This window comes from Bison bison, unplaced genomic scaffold, assembly GCF_000754665.1.
Source record: "Bison bison bison isolate TAMUID 2011002044 unplaced genomic scaffold, Bison_UMD1.0 scf7180017864180, whole genome shotgun sequence".
NCBI classification, from domain to species: domain Eukaryota; kingdom Metazoa; phylum Chordata; class Mammalia; order Artiodactyla; family Bovidae; genus Bison; species Bison bison.
In genome coordinates this window covers 4607914-4625554 of record NW_011494752.1, presented here as the reverse complement: position 1 = coordinate 4625554, position 17641 = coordinate 4607914, and the positions used below count along the sequence as shown (strand labels likewise).

The 17641-nt window shown below is 46.4% G+C and overlaps 1 protein-coding gene across 1 annotated transcript in view; it reads left to right on the top strand.

Moving 5' to 3' along the window:
- The window catches only part of OSBPL7 (oxysterol binding protein-like 7), a gene marked incomplete at its 5' end in the record, with an annotated part of 10226 nt that extends 9184 nt beyond the window's left edge, over positions 1 to 1042 (top strand). Inside the window, one exon of the mRNA XM_010843143.1 lies at positions 56 to 1042. Coding sequence (XP_010841445.1) covers positions 56 to 164 — 109 coding nt within the window. The remainder of the gene's footprint in view (positions 1 to 55) is intronic.
- Positions 1043 to 17641: the final 16599 nt, after the last annotated feature.

The following is a 17641-nucleotide window of genomic DNA, read 5'->3' as shown; positions in this document are numbered from 1 at the left end:
ACCGGCCTCAGTGCTGGACGCTCACCCCTCCCCTTCCCCGGCCCCTTCCTCCCAGGCGGCAGACGGACAGCAGCGGGAAGGAGTGGTGGGTGACTAACAACACGTACTGGCAGCTGCGGGCCGAGCCGGGCTACGGGAACCTGGACGGGGCCGTGCTCTGGTAGCCCAGGCCCCGGGGGCAGGAGGCCTCGGTTCCTCCCTCCTGCCCCCACGGACACATGGACGGGGCCAGGCTCTCCCACTCGCTGCCCTGGAGACCGAAGGGGCAGCCCTGGCTCTGGCCCTCTCCCCTCTGCCGGCCAGAGGGGCTTCATCTCAGCCCATCTCCCACCCCTTGTTTGGGGTGGGAAGCAGGATTCCCCAGTCTTGTTGCCCCCAGACAACCGGCATGTAAGACCCTCCTTGCTCTGCCATCCGCCTTCCTTCCCTCCTGGGGTTCCTGGCGGAGTCTCCAGGCCCTCAAGATCTTCCCCATTTCAGTGCCTTCCTAGGACACAGGGGACCCCTTGATGCTCCCCAGGCTTCCTCAGCCCAGGACTCTGGCCCCTGCTGTGAGGCTGTGTGGTTGGAGTGAGTGAAGGAGAGGGGATGGCCTTTTCTCCCACCCCTGTCCCTCCCATGCCCCATCTCTAGCATCTTCTCTCCATGCCCTGGCCCAGGGGGGCTCCCTTTGCTTGGCCCTGGCAGTCTCTCCCATCCTCCCGGATCCCCTTCTCCCAAACCACAAAACGCCTGCAGCCGCCAGCTCCTTCGTCCCTGGTCCTCAAGTGGCTTCCTTCAGTCTCAGCTCAGCGGATCCCCCCAGAGCAGGCAGGGCAGGAAGGGTACCTGGCCTCTGACCCACCAGGAGTGAGCGAGCACGTGTGCGTGTCTGTGTAGAAGTGTGTGTGTCTGTGTGCCTGTGTACTGCTTGCGGGCGAGCAGGATTCCTCATGTAGGCCGGACGTCCTGCTCCCGTTGCTGCTCATCTTACCAGTCTGCCTCTGATAAAGGTGAATTGCTATGACATTCCAAGCTCCAATAAAGACTGTCTCAAACTCTGGCCTGTGACCATTCCTTTAAAAACACGTGTGCTCAAGCTCAGGCTTTTCTCGAGGCTCAGCTGGTAAAAAACCTGCCTGCTAATGCAGGATGCACAAGAGACTCAGGTTCAATCCCTCGGTTGGGAAGATCCTCTGGAGAAGGAAATGGCAACCCACTCCAGTATTCTTGCCTGGAGAATTCCATGGACGGAGGAGCCTGGAGCTATAGTCCATGGGGTCACAAAGAGTCGGACACGACTGAGCGACTTCACTTTCTTTCACTTTCAGAGCCTCCAGTCACTTCCATTTTAATGCTGGCTTTCGGGCCGATATTTTAAAAGAGAAATTTCAAATACATCCATTGCTTCTGAGTTTCTCAGGGAAAACCCAGACTCTTCAACCAGGCAGAAACCTGTGTGGTCCCTGTCCCCCACCCCCAGCATCCTTGGTCAGGTCTGTGCTCACCCTCTCACTCCCTTGGTGACTTTTCAAGGAAAGGAGTGGGGAGGGGAGGGACGGGAGAACAGGGCAAGCTGCATTTCTCCACACCACCCCCCACCACCTCCCAGGTCCAAACCCTAGCCCTGTTACTCCAGAGTTGTTCTGACCTTGACCAAGTGCTTCACCTTTCTGTTCAGAGACTCTGTTCCCTCATTTGGCTTCCTTTATGTCTTAGAGGAGAACGTATGTCCAGGCTCCTGATTTCATTAGTGGTCTCCTAGCCCCTCAGCCCACCCCACTGTCCCCACAGGCTCTGCTCTGGTGTAAGGGGTGTCCCAAGAGGAGGTCATGCTTTCCCAGGAGAACAGCAAGAACAGAGGGGTCCCCTGAGCTAAAACAGCCCCTCCAGGGCTAGTCCCTTTCTTCTTCCCTTGCCTCCAGCCCCACCCCCACCCCGCCCACCGCCACCCCTGGGAGGGGTGTGGTCCACATTTCAACAGTTTATTTACAGAAGGTGCTAAAAGGAACAGGTTTGTCCTGACACCATGCACCAGAAATAACCTCAATCCATTCCAGAAAAAGCCGAAGCCTGCACACATTCAGGATCTTTTTAAAACAAGATGTGCTGTCTTCCTCCCCGCCTTCCTACCCAGAGTCACACACAGCCTGACCGACCAGCCTATGTTCAACTCCCACGTGTTTTAAGAACTAGGGTTTCAAACAGACCAAATTTCAAAGGTATTTTTCTAATGGAGACCGGAGACTAGGTGCAACTCCTCTGCCCACAGGAACCAGGTCATCTGTGGCTTTTGCCATGGAGACCAGTATCCTCTCTCCTCCCCAGTGCCAGCTCAACGGTGGGAGGGAAGGTACTCAGGCTGGTTTTGCTCCTGCTGTGGCATTCCAGCTGGAGGACCCATGTCTCTCAGAAGCCCTCCCAACCCAGCCAGGGTCTGGTACTCGGCTGCTGATGGGGGTGCTTGGGCCGGGCTGAGGGGAGCCCAGATTTCTGACTGCAGGCTGCGCTCAGTGGACAGTGTGAAGGGGAGGAAGTGACTGTGGGTACAGAGGGTGGTGGCCACCTCCTGGGCACCAGGAAGACAGGCCTGGAGGGTGCTCGAGTCTGCTCTGAGGAAGGCAGGCCAGGCCCCCTTCTCAAGCCCTCTCCATCCAGTCTGAGGATGGAGGCACAGGAGGACTGCTCCCTGTGGGCCTCAGGGCAGCCCAGCCCAGACCCCGGGCCTTGTTCAGAGGATGCGGCAGTCCCAGGCAGAGGGGAGGATGTGGGTTCAACGGCCCATATTTTGACTCAGCTTGGGAAAGAGGCAAGGTGGGACACACCAGTTTATAAAGCCAGGGGCCTGTTTCCCCGGATGAGCAAAGATCAGAGCTTGCACAGCACAGGAAAACCAGAGCCCAAGGATGGTGGCAGAGGGTGAGGGAGGCAGGCAAGAACCATTGGTCTTCAGCTCACCTGCCGTGGACCCTCCAACCCCAAATCGCTCCACCTAGAGAGATTAAAGTTATCTTTTAAAACTGAACGACTGAAGAAGCCACCCGCGCGCCTACCCAGAAGAGTGAATAAGACATGTCCAGTGGAAAGTGTGTTTCGGACCAGAGGACTGATGTGAATTGATTCGCACCCATTCTCTATTTGTTGAAGTTGGTAGCATTTAAGTACAAACTCATGTCCCCAGCATTTTGTTTGTTTTTTTAGTTGACATTTTGCAGTTTTTTTAATGTGAAACTTTAACTGCTGTCAAAACTTGAGTTGAAATCAAGTTATCAATTATCTTGGTTTTTATAGATATAGATGAAATTTGTTACTAAAAGTTGCAAATCAGTGGTTTAATCTTAAAAAAAAAAACAAAAACCGTAACGACTGAGTTGCTGTTGGGGATACCCAGGTAGCAAGGGGCAAAAAAAGGCCAGAAACACTTAAAACTTGCCGCCTCCCCCATTCCCTGGATCTTCTGAATAAAAGGGGGTTTGGCGTGTGTGTGTGTGTGTGTGTGTGTGTGTGTGTGTGTGTTTGTAGTGAACCGCAGAGGGGAGGGAGTGCTGAACCAGGGTTAGGCCGGGAGCCTGTGTCAAAGGTAAACATAATCGAACTTTAAAGTGGTGAAAACAGATCTTCCTCACTGACTACCGACAGGAGGGGAAAGAGCTGAGCCCCATTCTGATCTGTGCAGAGGACCCTGGGCGGTTAAGGGTCGCATGAAGGAGTGGGGAAGGGCAGTGGGGTCTCAAGCAGCTTCGGAGAAGAGAAAACTACAGTGTTAGGAGTGTCAGTGTGATGAGGCCAGGGTGCCCATGAGTGGCAATTATCTCAGGATTCTGTCCTCTGAGAGAGACCAGGAGACATGGCCTCTATCTTTCCTGATGAGTGACTTCAAGAAGTGGCATTCAGGTTCTTGTGAAAAACACTCTTGTTGGAGGAGGAAAGACAAAGGAAGGAATCACAATGACAAGCCCTGTTTAGTAAATGCTCTAAGAAAGGGAGGTCAGGGGCTGGGTCAGGGTTGGGTCAGTGAATTCTGCTGGCAGCATTGAGCTTTCCCAGGCAGGCATCCTGAGGGGGACTGGGGTCAGCCTAGGGACGCAGGGCTGGGTTTGATCATCTCCTAGTGCAGGTGTTCGGGTGGAGTCGTTATGTGCTGATCTGTAGCTCTCAGGGGGCACTTCATATTCCCTTCTGGAGAACAGAGTGCGGATCTGATCCCCTCAAGCTGGAGGCACCCCCACCTTGCTCCCCGACACCATGCGGCCCACGTGGCCATGAGAGGGGCTTTCCCACCCGCTCCACGGCTGGGAGAAGGAGCGCCACGTCGGGCGGTGGTGGGGATGCCCTCAGGGTCTGACCGACGCCCACTCAGGATGCGAAGGTCCTGGTGCCTGACTCTAAGTCCGCTGGTTTCAGTCTGTCCCCAAAAGGGTACACAGCTCTCCTGTCCTCGGTGCTCTCATTCTAGTCTCGTTCTCCACAAGCATCTTAAAGATCCTGGGTCACATTTCCTGGGATCCTTTTTAGGGAAAGTTCAGGGGGCCCCATGCGGCTGGTCATTAGTTTAATGATACCCCCTTCCTGGAAAGGACCTGCTGATCAACTGACTTTCCCCTTCAGAGGCCCTCCGGTTCCAACATGGGCAGAGGAGGAGATGGGGCTTAGCGCTCTCCCCTCTGGGGCTGACTCTGTGCCCCTTAGGTGGTCAGAGAGGGCAGAGGGACTTTACAGGGATCCTCACAGGCTGGCCTGAGCTGAGTCTTGCTTACCTCTTCCTCACTCAGACTCTTCACTTGGCCAATTGACCTAAAAGTTCAGGGACTGATCCACCCTGCTTCTTGCCATCCTCCCCTCACCTGCTCCCTAAGAGCCCATGTAGAGAGGGGTTATTGAGCACTCTCAAGATCCCCACTACAACAGGGTCAGCTTGGCATGGGGCTCTGGGCAGGGTGCCCCTGGGGGCTGAGAGAATCTTGGTGGTGAAATTTGGAGTTAATGAGACTATCCATGCCTCATGAACATATGCCATCATGTAGTACAAAATCCAGGTTGCTGGAAGATGCTTTTGGGACCTAACGTATTTGGAAGGATGCTTTCCTATGGATAAATCTAGATTGTTGGCACTATGCCCCATGATGCCAGGATGCTGGGCCTTGCTGGTTCCTAATAGGAGAGGCCTCTCAGGGTGATGGGTGGGTTGGACTATGGCAGAGGCCGTAGGTGGAAGAAGAAATTGGAAGGATCTGGACAGGAGCCAGAAGGAGAGAGAATGCAAAGAGCTGGCCTCAGAGTCCCTGTATCCAGGATGGAGGCAGTGAGATTCTTCAAGCATCCTCTAGAGGGCGTCTGGGTGTCTTGAAAGGACCGATTCAGGCACATCCTGAGTAGCTGGCTGCACCCAGGATGCTCGCAGGGTGCTTGAGATTCTTCAAGCATCCTCTAGAGGGCGCCTGGGTGTCTTGAAAGGACCGATCGATTCAGGCACATCCTGAGTAGCTGGCTGCACCCACTGTTGGCTCAGAGCATCAGACCCCTACGATTTTCAGCAGCTGGTGCCTAGCTCACAGCACAGACACCATTTATCAGCAGTGCCCACAACCCCTGTCCACCTTCACTGTTTTTTCTTTTTTAATATTTATTTGGCTGCGCTGGGTCTTAGTTATTGCATGCGAACTCTTAGTTGTGGCATATGGGATCTAGTTCCCTGACCAGGGATCAAACCCCTGCATTAGGAGCACAGTCTTAGCCACTGGACCACCAGGGAAGTCCCCACCTTTATTTTTCAGAAAACACTCACTGGGCCAGGAAACCCCCTTTCCTGGGAAACCCAAGTGTCCCCAGTCACACCCAGAAACTGCCCTGCAGGTCTGGGGGCATGTGGCCAAACCCCGCCTGCTGGTGCCGCCTCACAGTCAGACAACTGCCCCAGGGGCTGTTTTAAGACACCCCCCCCCCACGCAGAGCCCTCATAAGAGAATTTGCTCCTAAGTTTCCACTAAGTTTCTATTAACACCTTTCCTGCTTCTGTAGCCCTTAGATCCATCTCTCACTGGGGCAGGAAATTCTGAATTAGTCTTGTCCCCTAACTTTGAACTTCCAAAGAGAAAGGCAGGTAGAAGGCAGACTAGGAAGAGGGCCACCATTCAGTCCAGACAAGAGGTGCCCCTGCCAGCGCCCTCAGCTTTGAAAGGTCTGGTCCTGGCTTTCCTCTGACAGTGCCCCTCCCATGGGGAAAAGGATCTGTAAGGTGGATGGAGTTCCTGACCAACTGGCTTCTAAACCACAGCGCAGGGATCTTTCCCAGGCGCACCGTGTCCAGGGTCAACTGCCTGCCAGCATGAGCAGTTCCAACCCATGACAGAAATGGGGTCTGCCACTGGCCTAGTGCCAGGTCTCCCCTCACTGGAAATTCTGGAAATTGGAACCTGACCTTTCAGGTCATAATGAAGTTACATTTTGTCAAGTTTGGACAATAGAACATATTTTATTTGTTAGCTTGGTTTATAGTATTTAATACATGAGGGGCTTCCCACGTGGTGCTAGTGGTAAAGAACGCACCGGCCAGTGCAGGAGATGCGGGTTCGATCCCTGGGTTGGGAAGATCCCCTGGAGGAGGGCATGGCAACACACTCCAGTATTCTTGCCTGGAGAATCCCATGGACAGAGGACCCCTGGTGGGCTACAGCCCATAGGGTCACAGAGTCAGACATGACTGAAGCGACTTAGTACACACGCATATAGGCCCGCGTTTGTACTCCTGTCCTGGGCCTGGGAAGACTCTCTGTGTTGTGCTTCTCAAGGCTGTATGCATCGTGTGTGTCGGGGGGCGGTGTGGGGTGTCAAGGGGTGTCATTGTGCCTCCTGGGAAGGATGAGATTGGGGATGAGCAGGAAGCTAGGCCAGTGCCAGTTAACAGAGAAGTCTTGGCTGCTGTGGGAAGTCCTCTGGCCTAGGACCCTGGAAGGAGCTCGAGAAGTGGGAGGTGGGGACTCTTCCCCACCTCTACCAGCAATACTAGCAAGAGAGGCCCAGAGCAGCCTCTCTCCTCCAAGCTAGGTCATCAGAAACCAGCACACTCCCCTTCCACCACCTTCAAGGCATAGAGGGCAGGTGAGAACCCTGGGCTTAGAACCAGGAGGTCTAAGTTCTGGCTCTGGCTCTACCATTTCTGCCCTTCTCCAATTCTCTTTCTGTAGAGTGGGTATCGGAGATGCCCTGGTGGCTCAGTCGGTAAAGCATCTGCCCACAATGCAGGAAACCTGGGTTTGACCCCTGGCTTGGGAAGATCCCCTGGAGAAGGAAATGGCAACCCACTCCAATATCCTTGCCTGGGAAATCCCATGGACAGAGGAGCCTGGCAAGCTACAGTCAATGGGGCCTCAAGAGTCAGACAGGACTTAACAACTAAACCACCACCAGGGTGGGTATAATGATAATGGGCCAGTTTATCTCCTTTTCAAAAGAGATTGTGGGAACCAGCGTTCTTTAAGCAGTGGGACTCGGGACAAGGGTGGCTTCGGGTGACCTTGACCAGAGTCACACTAGCTCTGCTGCCTTCCAAGGCAGCACGAGACCTCCTGAGAGAGAAGGAAGCAGAGGTCAAGTGTGGGCACGCAGACACCAGTTGATGCCTTAAGTTTCCCAATACTTTTGCCAAGAAAAGAAGGATACAAAGCATCTTCCCCCAAAGATGTGAGGTTCAAGCATTGGTGGAGGGCGAAGGGCAACACCCCCCACTTTGTGGGCCCCTCACCATCAGTCCCTGAGACAGAACACAGCACCCCTGTGTCTGTTAGCCTGACCCCCTCCCCCATTAAGGAGCCTCAGGCTGTGAGGAGCCCCTGACCCACCTACATCAAACACTCCAGCTAAAGTGGTCAGAAAGTCCTGAAAGGGCAACACGTCCTAGGCTGATGAAGATGAAGGTTAAGGGGACAGAAATGGGCACCTGCCCCAGGCATCACCTTCACTTTAACCTTCATCTTCACCTGTGGCACCGATACAGGGTGGCCGGGGTGGGAGGTGGACCTGGCCTGTGTGGACACCCAGATTCGCAGTAGCCCTGGGGGCCAGAGCCGTGCAGCCCGGGTGCATTTGGCCCCGTGGCCGCGGGGTGGAGCCCGAGGACCGCAGACGCCCGATCTAGGGCGCCAGCTAGGCGGGAGGGAGCGGCGCGCCGAGTCCTCAGTCGCCTCTGCGTTTCCCCCGGGGCTGCGGGGCTCCCGGTGTGGGGGAGACCCGGGGACCGCAGAAAGGCGGGAGTCTCCGCGCTCTTCCTCCGCGCAGACGATCGCGGGTCCCCTGGTCCAACAGGTTCACCGGGCGCTGCGGGACACGGGACCGCGCCTCCGTCTGCAGCGCTCCGGCTGCAGAGAGGGCAAGGGGCCTAGGGACCCAGTTCTGGACAGTCTCCCCGACAGCCTGGACCACTCATCCTCTCCATCTCATAGGTATGAAATGTGTCCCTTGGATGACCATCTGGAAAAGGAAGTCCTGACCGAGGGGAGGACAGAAAAGGAGCTGCGTGGGCTGGAAGAGCCCGCAAGGGGTGAGGACAAGAGGCATGCAGGCGGAGATGCCTGAAGGCAGGATAATTTAAAGACCCCTGTCAGAAGAGGAGGTAGTGACCAAGTTCCCCTTCTAGACTGTTGGGTTTTCCTTGGTTTTTTGTTGGTTGGTTGGTTTTTTACCCCTATCCGCCCGTTAAAAATAACGCATGTTCATCCTTGGACAGTTAGAAAATACAAAAAAGATATGTCTCCCAAAGCAAAGGAAACAAATCAAAAATAAACAAATGGGACCTAATTAAACCTAAAAGCTTTTGCATAGCAAAGGAACCCATCCGCAAAAGGAAAGACAAATGACTGAATAGAAGAAAATATTTATAAATGAAATGACTGATAAGGAGTTAATATTCAAAATATATAAAACAGCTCATACAGCTCAATTTCAAAACCAAATAAACAGATTTTAAAATAGGTAGAAAAAGATTAAAAAATTGGCAGAAGATGTGAATAGACATTTTTTTCTGAAGAAGACATACAGATGACCAATATACACATGAAAAGATGCTCAGCATGACAACTCAGCAGGGAAATGCAGATCAAAACCACAGTGAGATGTCACTTCACACCTGTCAGAAAGGCTATCACCAAAAAGACCACAAATAAATGTCGGTGAGCATGTTTCCACAGTGGCTGCACCAATTTACACTCTCACAAACAGTGTTCAAGGTTTCCCTCTTCTCCCCAACACTTGCAGTTTTATGATAGCCATTTTAATGGGTGTGAGGTTAGCAAATAGTAATATTTTTGAAGGGGGTTAATTTTGCACACCGTGATTTCACAGGATTTTGAAGAGGTCAGTTTTTGCCTGAAATATGATGTAAACATTACATGGAAGGAAAATGTTTTCAGACACTAGAAAATCATATTGTCAACATCAAAAGGAAAATACTTTCTTGCGTATTTTTACATATGATAAAAATATCAGGTGGAGGAGAGGTGGAAGCCTTAAGCATCTTATCTCTAAGCCTAGACTCAGTACAAATGCTTTGGCTCCCAACTTGGGCAAAATCCAGAACCAGAAGAGTCAATGGGTTCCTCATTCAGAACACTGATGATTTAGGATAATGTTGCAAAAACCCGAGGGGTGAAACGAGGAGGGAAAAAAAAAAATTTTTTTTCCAGGAGAAGGGGAGGCAGCAGAGCACTTGAGATGACTCTGATCTGTCCAGGGTGCTGACAACTCACAAGCCATGCTACCGAACAGGTTGGAAAGATTTGATGCTAATTATGAAATTAGCTCCAGTGGCTTTATGGCTCCCAGTCTCAAGAAGGGTCCAAACTCCTCCCTCACCCTGGTGAAAATAAAGTTGAAGACATAATGTCTTAGACAAAATAGACTAGAATCCCAAGGAACTTCTAAAAGAGAAAGCTCAAAAAGAAGTACAACTACATAATACTTTGTTTAAGAATATATGAACATTGGATTAAAAGTTTTTAAGCAAAAAAGTAAAGTCACAACTCAGGATAATGGTAAACTCTGGGGGAGACTCAGGCGTATGGGTAGGGAAGGACACAGATAGATGCAAAGTTATTGGTATTGTTTTGGTTCTTAATTGAGTGTTTGATTCATAGGCATTTATTTTAATATTATACTTTAAGTCCAAGGCATATGCCACATGTATTTTTTTTACATGAACCAAAAATGCAATATAAAAGATATGAAGATTAAGAATATTCCTTAAAAGAATCTTGAAAAACAATTAAGCCTAGGGATGTATTTACCCGGTACTGAAATAAGTGAAAGCTTTTATTTTTTCATTTCTAACACTGTTTTTTACTATCAAAAACATTTCAATTGCTAATTTTACACTTTTATATTGAAAGTGTCATTATATAAAATTATCATAGACTAGAATAGAACTATTTCTTTGTCATTCTCATTTTATGAAACTTTTCGATCCAAATTGCTCCCTTGGTATCATTGTACTTAATTTCACTACTGGGACTGTTTGAGCACTTCTATCCGAGCTACTTGAGGAGAAGCAATGTATCATGTATGATGTTGCCCCTGGAAATGTTATCCCGAGATACCCACTCACCATTCGTGATCTTTACAATATAACCATGTATTGTATAAATGTTTAATTTTTATTACAAAAGCATTATAAAACAATATAGAAGGAACATACAATGAACCCCCATATTCTCATCCTTCAGAACTAGCAATTATCAAACTTTTCCCACACTTGTGTAATCTATTCTTCCTATTATTGTTTTAAACTCCAGACGTCACATCTTTTCAATTCTATAAATTTCAGTCTGTATCTTTAATGTATGGATTGTTGTTTAGTCGCTAAGTCATATCTGACTCTTTGCAACCCCATGGACTGTAGCCCTCCAGATTCCTCTGTCCATGGGATTTCCCAACCAGAATATTGAAGCGGGTTGCCATTTTCTTCTCCAGGAGATCTTTCCAATCCAGGGATCAAACCTGAGTCTCCTACATTGGCAAGCAGATTCTTTACCACTGAGCCACCAGGGAAGCCCTTAATGTATGGATGTTTTCTTCAAAACCCCAGTGCCATTATCATGCCTTAAAAAAATAATACTTCCTTGGTGTCATGTAACATCTAGTCCATTTTCAAATTTTCCAAGGGTTCCAAAATTTTTTTTACAGTTGGGTCGTTTGAATCTAGATTCAGTAAGGTCCACACACTGTACTTGATGATGTCTCTTATTATCTTTCCATCTAGAGTAGTACACCCTGTCCTCACCCTTCTACTATTAATACTATGTTGTTGAAGAAAGCAGGCCAGTTATTCCAGATTTCTCTGTGCCTTTGGGATGGCATTTAACTTTTCCCTTATCCTCTGCGTTTTCTGTGAACACAAAGTTAGGTCTAAAGGCTTGATTCAATTCAGGTTCAACTTTTACTCTTGGGTAAGAACATTTCCGAGGTGGTGCTACGTCCTGCACATCGCATATCCCCGGAAGGCTCATAATGTCAGGTTGTTCCATTCTTTGTGGTGCCAATATTGACCTGTGGCTTCAGGAGGTAACAGCTTGAAGCCTTCACTGTAAAGCGACTCATCAGCCTTTCATATGAAAAGTGCTTTATGTGTCTTATGGGGACATGTCATGTGAACGACTTAGTACCACCTTTGAAATGTTCTTATCCAGGAGAAAAGTTGAACTTGAATCGAATCAAGCCTTTAGACCTAACTTTAAGTTCACAGAAAACAGAGGATAAAGGAAAAGTTAAATGCCATTCCAAAAGCACAGAGAAATCTGGAATATGGGATATTCTACAAGGTAACTGGCCTGGTTTCTTCAACAATAATATTTTAATAGCAGAAGGGTAAGGACAGGGTGGATGGACTACTCTAGATGGAAAGAAACTTCATCAAATTAACCCGATCCTCTTAATATATGGCTTCCCTGGTGGCTCAGACAGTAAAGAATCTGCCTACAATGCAGGACACCTGGCTTCGATCCCTGGATGGGGAAGATCCCCTCGAGAAGGGAATGGCAACCCATTCCAGTATTTTGCCTGGAGAATTCCATAGACAGAGGAGCCTGGCAACCTGCAGATCATAGGGTTCGCAAAGAGTCGAACACAGCTGAGTGACTAACACTTAATATATAGAAAAAATGCAGAAAGGAGAAAATAATCACTCATGTTCCTGCCTTTGAAGGCAATGATAAATGCTACTTTTTTAGACCATTTCTTTCCATGTTATGCATTCATTTTTCCTTGCTGTGGTCATATTAATGTACATTTTTATAATACCACTAAAGAATTTACGACTCTTTGTGACCCCATGGACTGAAGCCTACCGGGCTCCTCTGTCCATGGGATTTTCCAGGCAAGAGTACTGGAGTGGGTTGCCATTTCCTTCTCCAGAGGATCTTCCCAACCCAGGGCTCGAACCCGGGTCTCCCGCAGTGTAGGCAGACACTTTACCGTCTGAGCCACAAGGGAAGCCCTAAAGAATTTACAGGTGTTATTAAAACTTTATACACATCAATTTAGTTGCAGCAATGGACTAATTGTTTGACCGTTACTAAACCTTCTGAGCCTGTGTAGCGTAGGGCTGGCAGTCACTGGGAAAGAGGCTTGATGTCCTCCTAGGCGGGTGGGCTGGGCAGTGACATGTAGAGCTCTGCTATGTCGGGGAGCAGACTCCAGGGCCCTCACTTGGGTTTAGAAGCTTCCCTGTCTGCTTTCACCCACTCAGAGAGAGAAGTGCCTCTGATTTTGGCATTCTAATTTTAAAGTCATATCTCATATAGTAAAAGCACAAATAAGAAGTGGATATTTGTTACAGATTTGGTTTTGATGGCAAAAACCTTACTATCCCACATGGGCCCAAATGGATTAATCGAGGAAAATAGAAACTGAAAGGCTGCTTTTCATATGTGTATGAAATGGCTTTCAGTAAAGACAACAGATTGTACACGTGCGCATGATGTTTCTCTCTGCCAAATCACCACTAAATAAATCAAATTGAATCATTTGGGCAATATTTATTAATAATTGAAGTATAGTCATACAGTAAAATTCACCCTTTTAGAAGTACAGTTTCATTAAACAATTTTTTCTATGCATTTTTACTTCCTCTATGCATTTTCAACAAATGCATATTGTTACCCGCACACTGAGTTTCTCTTGTGCCCTTGCGTCGTCAGCTGCTTCCCCTACCCTATTCCGGGAAACCTCAGATCTGTTTCCTGTCATATAGTTTTGCCTGTTCCAACACATCATATAAACAGAATGATAGTATAATATATATAGCCTTTTGAATTGGCTTCTTCCACTTACCATAATGCATCTGAGATTCATGTGGTCGGGTGTATCAATAGTTCGTTTCTTTCTATCGCTGAGTAGTTTTCCATTGTATGGATGTATCATAGTTTATCCATTCACCAGGTGAAGGATATTTGGATTATTTCCAGTTCTTGGCAATTATGAATAAAGTCACTATAAATGTCCCTGTACAGATTTTTGTGTAAACTTAAGTTTTCTCTTCCCTTGGATAGATATGAAGGGGTAGAATTGCTGAGTCATATCTTTAACTTTATTAGAGACTGCAAACTGTTTCCCCAAGTGGCTGTACCATTTTGCATCCCCACTCAGAATGGACGAGATCACTACTTGCTCCACATTCTCAACACCACTTGGATTATTAGGAATTTTAAATTTTATTTTTAATTTGTTTGTTTTTAGCTATTTTATTTATTTTTGGCCTAGCTGCATGGCTCATAAGGATTTCAGTTTGCCAACCAGGGATTGAACCTGGGTCACAGCAGTGAACGTGCTGAGTCCTAACCACCAGACCTCCAGGGATTTCCCATTTTTGAGCTATTTTAATAGATGTGTAGTGTTATCTCATTGTGGTTTTAATTTGCATTTCTCTAAAGAGTAGTGATCTTAGCATCTTTCATGTGCTTGTCATTAATATATTTCCTTTACTGAAGCATCTCGTTGAATCTTTTGCCCGTTTATCACTGGGCTGTTTTTTTATTATTGCATTCTAAGAGCTCTTTATATATTTAGGGTCAAGTCCTTCATCAGATATTTATCTTGCAGATATTTTCTCTAAGTCTGTAGCTTGTCTTCTTATTCTCTTAATGGTATTATTTGAAGAGCATAAGTTCTTAATTTTATCTATTTTATTTATTTATATATTGACTTTTGACTGTGCTGGGTCTTCCTTGCTTTTTTCTCAGGCTTTCTCTAGTTAAGGGAAGTGGGGGCTGCTCTTTATTGCGGTGCATGGGCTTCTCATTGCGGTGACTTCTCCTGTGTGAAGCATGGGCTCTGGGTGCACGGGCTTCAGTGGTTGCAGCATGCAGGCCTGGGAGTTGCAGCTGGTGGGCCCTAGAGCACTGGCTTAGCTGTGGTGCAGTGCACAGGCTTAGCTGCTCTATGGCACGTGGAATGTTCCCGGACCAGAGATCAAACCTGCGTCCCCTGCAGTGCCAGGCAAATTCTTATCTACTGCGTCACCAGAGAAGTCCAATTTTATCAGTTTTTTTCTTTCTTTCTTTTTTTTTTGCTTTTGGTATAGTATTTAGCAGATTTTTGCCTAACTTAATGTTAAAAAATAATTTTTCCTACATTTTCTAGAAGTTTTACAGTTTTCTATTGAGGTCTGTGATCTATATTGAGCTATTAAAGTAAATTCTGTTTTAGAGTGATTAAAAATAAGGAAAAATAACCCTATTGTTACTTTAGTTTTTACCATTTTTACCACTCTCCATTTCTTTAGTGGAGCAAAAGTTCAGTCTGCTTATCACATTCATGGGTTATTTTTAACAGCTATTTATAGACATTAAAAGAAAAACATAGTAATTGAGATAGGAGACAGTATCAACAAAATTTTGGCAACAGGAAGAAATGGTGAGTGGTAATGACCATTCAGCTAGCAGTGGGAAAAGCCCAGTAAGGAATCTGATTTCTATATAATTTCCCAAAGGCTCTGGCATAGAAGGTACCAGACACTTTTGGAAGTGGGGCAGAAGGTGAGATTCAAAAAAGGAAAAGGAAGATTGTTTAAAACCCTGTTTAAGAAACATCTGCATCCTCTGATTTTCTTCATACTCAACACAGCTGAACAACTTCCCCTTCCAATTCCCAAAAGAAAAATGGAGTTTTATTGTGTGGAGAGATTAAAATAAATAGTTTCTGCCCTGTGAGGTCCCAAGATGTAGCTGAGAATGGAATTACTATTCAGGAAACAAGAGGATAAGTGTTATGATAAATTTCGAGACCCTGTCCCTGGACCTCTTCTTCTACTCAGCACCCAGACACTGGCCTCAAGGTTTAAACTTTATAGGCAAGGGGTCCAAGGGACCTTCTTAGAGAATCTGACGAGCTTATGAGGAAAGATTCAAAAGGTCCAGCCAGATCACTACACGAGCCCACAGTAGATGAAGCTCAGCTACTCCACTAACTCAGCTGCTCCAATAAGTTCTTTGTGTCCTATTCTCATACATAAGCAGACAAAAGGGTCACTTGCTCTTGGAAAAGTCTGGTGACAAAGCTTTCCCAGGTGTGAATTTCGACCAGAAGATGTCGAAATGAACCCAGGCCCAGAGGTGCCATGAATCCAGGCCCATGGCAGTGAAAGTGAGGAGTCCTAACCACTGGACCATCAGGGAATTCCCAGAAGAGATTTCTTCAAAGAAGATAAAGTTGGTTAAAAAATCAGGGCTTCCCGGTGGCTCAGTAAAGAATCCACCTGCCAGTGCAGGAGACATGTGTCCGATCTCTCATCTGGAAAGATCCCACATGTCTCGGAACAACTAAGCCTGTGTGTCAGAACTACTGGGCCTGAGTGCCCTAGAGCCTGTTCTTCTCATCAAGAGAAGCCTTCACAATGAGAGCCCACCCACTGTAACTAGAGAATAGCCCCCGCTCACCAAACTAGAGAAAAGTCCATGTAGCAAAAAATATAAACTGACTAAAAAATCTAAAACAGATTCACGTGAAACCACATGATCTCAAAATTTCCAAATACCAGGAAAAGATCCTACAAGTTTCCTGAGAAAGAAAAAAATTTTTTACCATATGAAATGTAAACCAAAAAAGCTTTAAACCCCAAAGATAACACCGGAAGTCAGAAGAAAATGAACCATTACTTCTCTGAGGGTAAGTTAATTCTTAGAATTTTGTACCCACAAAAACTACCAATTTAACATGAATTGAAACCAAGAATTCAAGATGTACAAATTCTGAAAATACAAGCCATGTCCTCCTTCTCAGGAAGTTACTAAAGGATATATTCTACCAAAATGAGAGTGGAAGTCAAGAAAGGGAAAATGGGCATCAGGAACTCAACCCAAGGGAGAAGCAGAAGAATGACTTCGGAGAGTGGCCAGCCCAGACGAGCAGAAGGAAATATTCTGCTCAGGAAAGATTCTTCCATAAGATCAAATTACCCGATACAACTGAAAATACTGAGAAACAATTCAGACAACTGGCAAAAGGTTTGGGGTTGAAGTAGTGATATATTTCTAGAAAATTAAGCAAACAAAAACAATGACTGACTTTGGAGGGCAAAAAAAGTTGCTCAGAAAAGGAAAAGTACTCACAGGACTTCTGTGAGTTTCCGCTGTAAATAGGGCTTTACATGGTCCCGGTGATGTGAACATGGACGACTGATCTAGTCAATCAGGTTTCAGCCACATTATGATATAATTATGTGGAGAAGTGAGGATGTATGAGTAGGGTTGGAGGTGAGGAAGGTAAATCCTTATTTTCCATCCTGGGAAGTAAATAGATAATGTATCAAAATTGAAAAACAAATTAGTAGCTATATGAATATGTTATTTTGAGTTAAGAGAGTTAAGGGAGTTGCCTCCAAGGAAAAAAGAATAGGGAATGTGAGAGGCTAAAGCTTTTCGTAACAAATCTTCCAGAACAATTTAGTTCCTTAAACTACTGTATGATAAAAAGATAGAAAAGCTAGATTATAAAATTAAATGATGAATAAGATTTGTTTGTTGACCAGGAAACACTTCTATTATTTACTCTTGAATAAGATAAGCAAATTTCAGAGTAATGTAAATAATATGATCCATTTTTTTAATGAAAAGAAAAAAATCATCAATGTGTATATATATTTAATTGTTTATATAAGCATAAAATGGCTCAGACGGTAAAGAATCTGCCTGCAATGTAGGAGACCTGGGTTCGATTCTTGGGTCTGGAGGATCCCCTGGAGAAGGGAATGGCTACCCACTCCAGTATTCTTGCCTGGAGAATTCCATGGACAGAGGAGCCTGGTGGGCTACAATCTATGAGGTCCCAGAGAGTAGACTGAGAGTTAGACTGAGTGAACTAACACTTTCATTTTCACATGAGCATAAAGAATGGTGTGTAGGAATACACATTAAACTCTAAACAGTAGTTATGTCAGAGGGATGGAATAGGGTGGGGAGAGAGAGAAATGATATCATGGTCTTTATACCTTTTGCATTGTTTGAATTGTTATTATGAACATAAATTATTTTGTAATAAAACAAGAATGGCCTCTTCTTTGCAACACGACAATGTGATTCTAAATGCTGTTGATTTTCTAGATGTCTGAAAGAATAAACATGAGACCATTTAAGAAAAAAATTTTGAGAAATAGATGTTAAAATTAAGTAATTTTCATCAG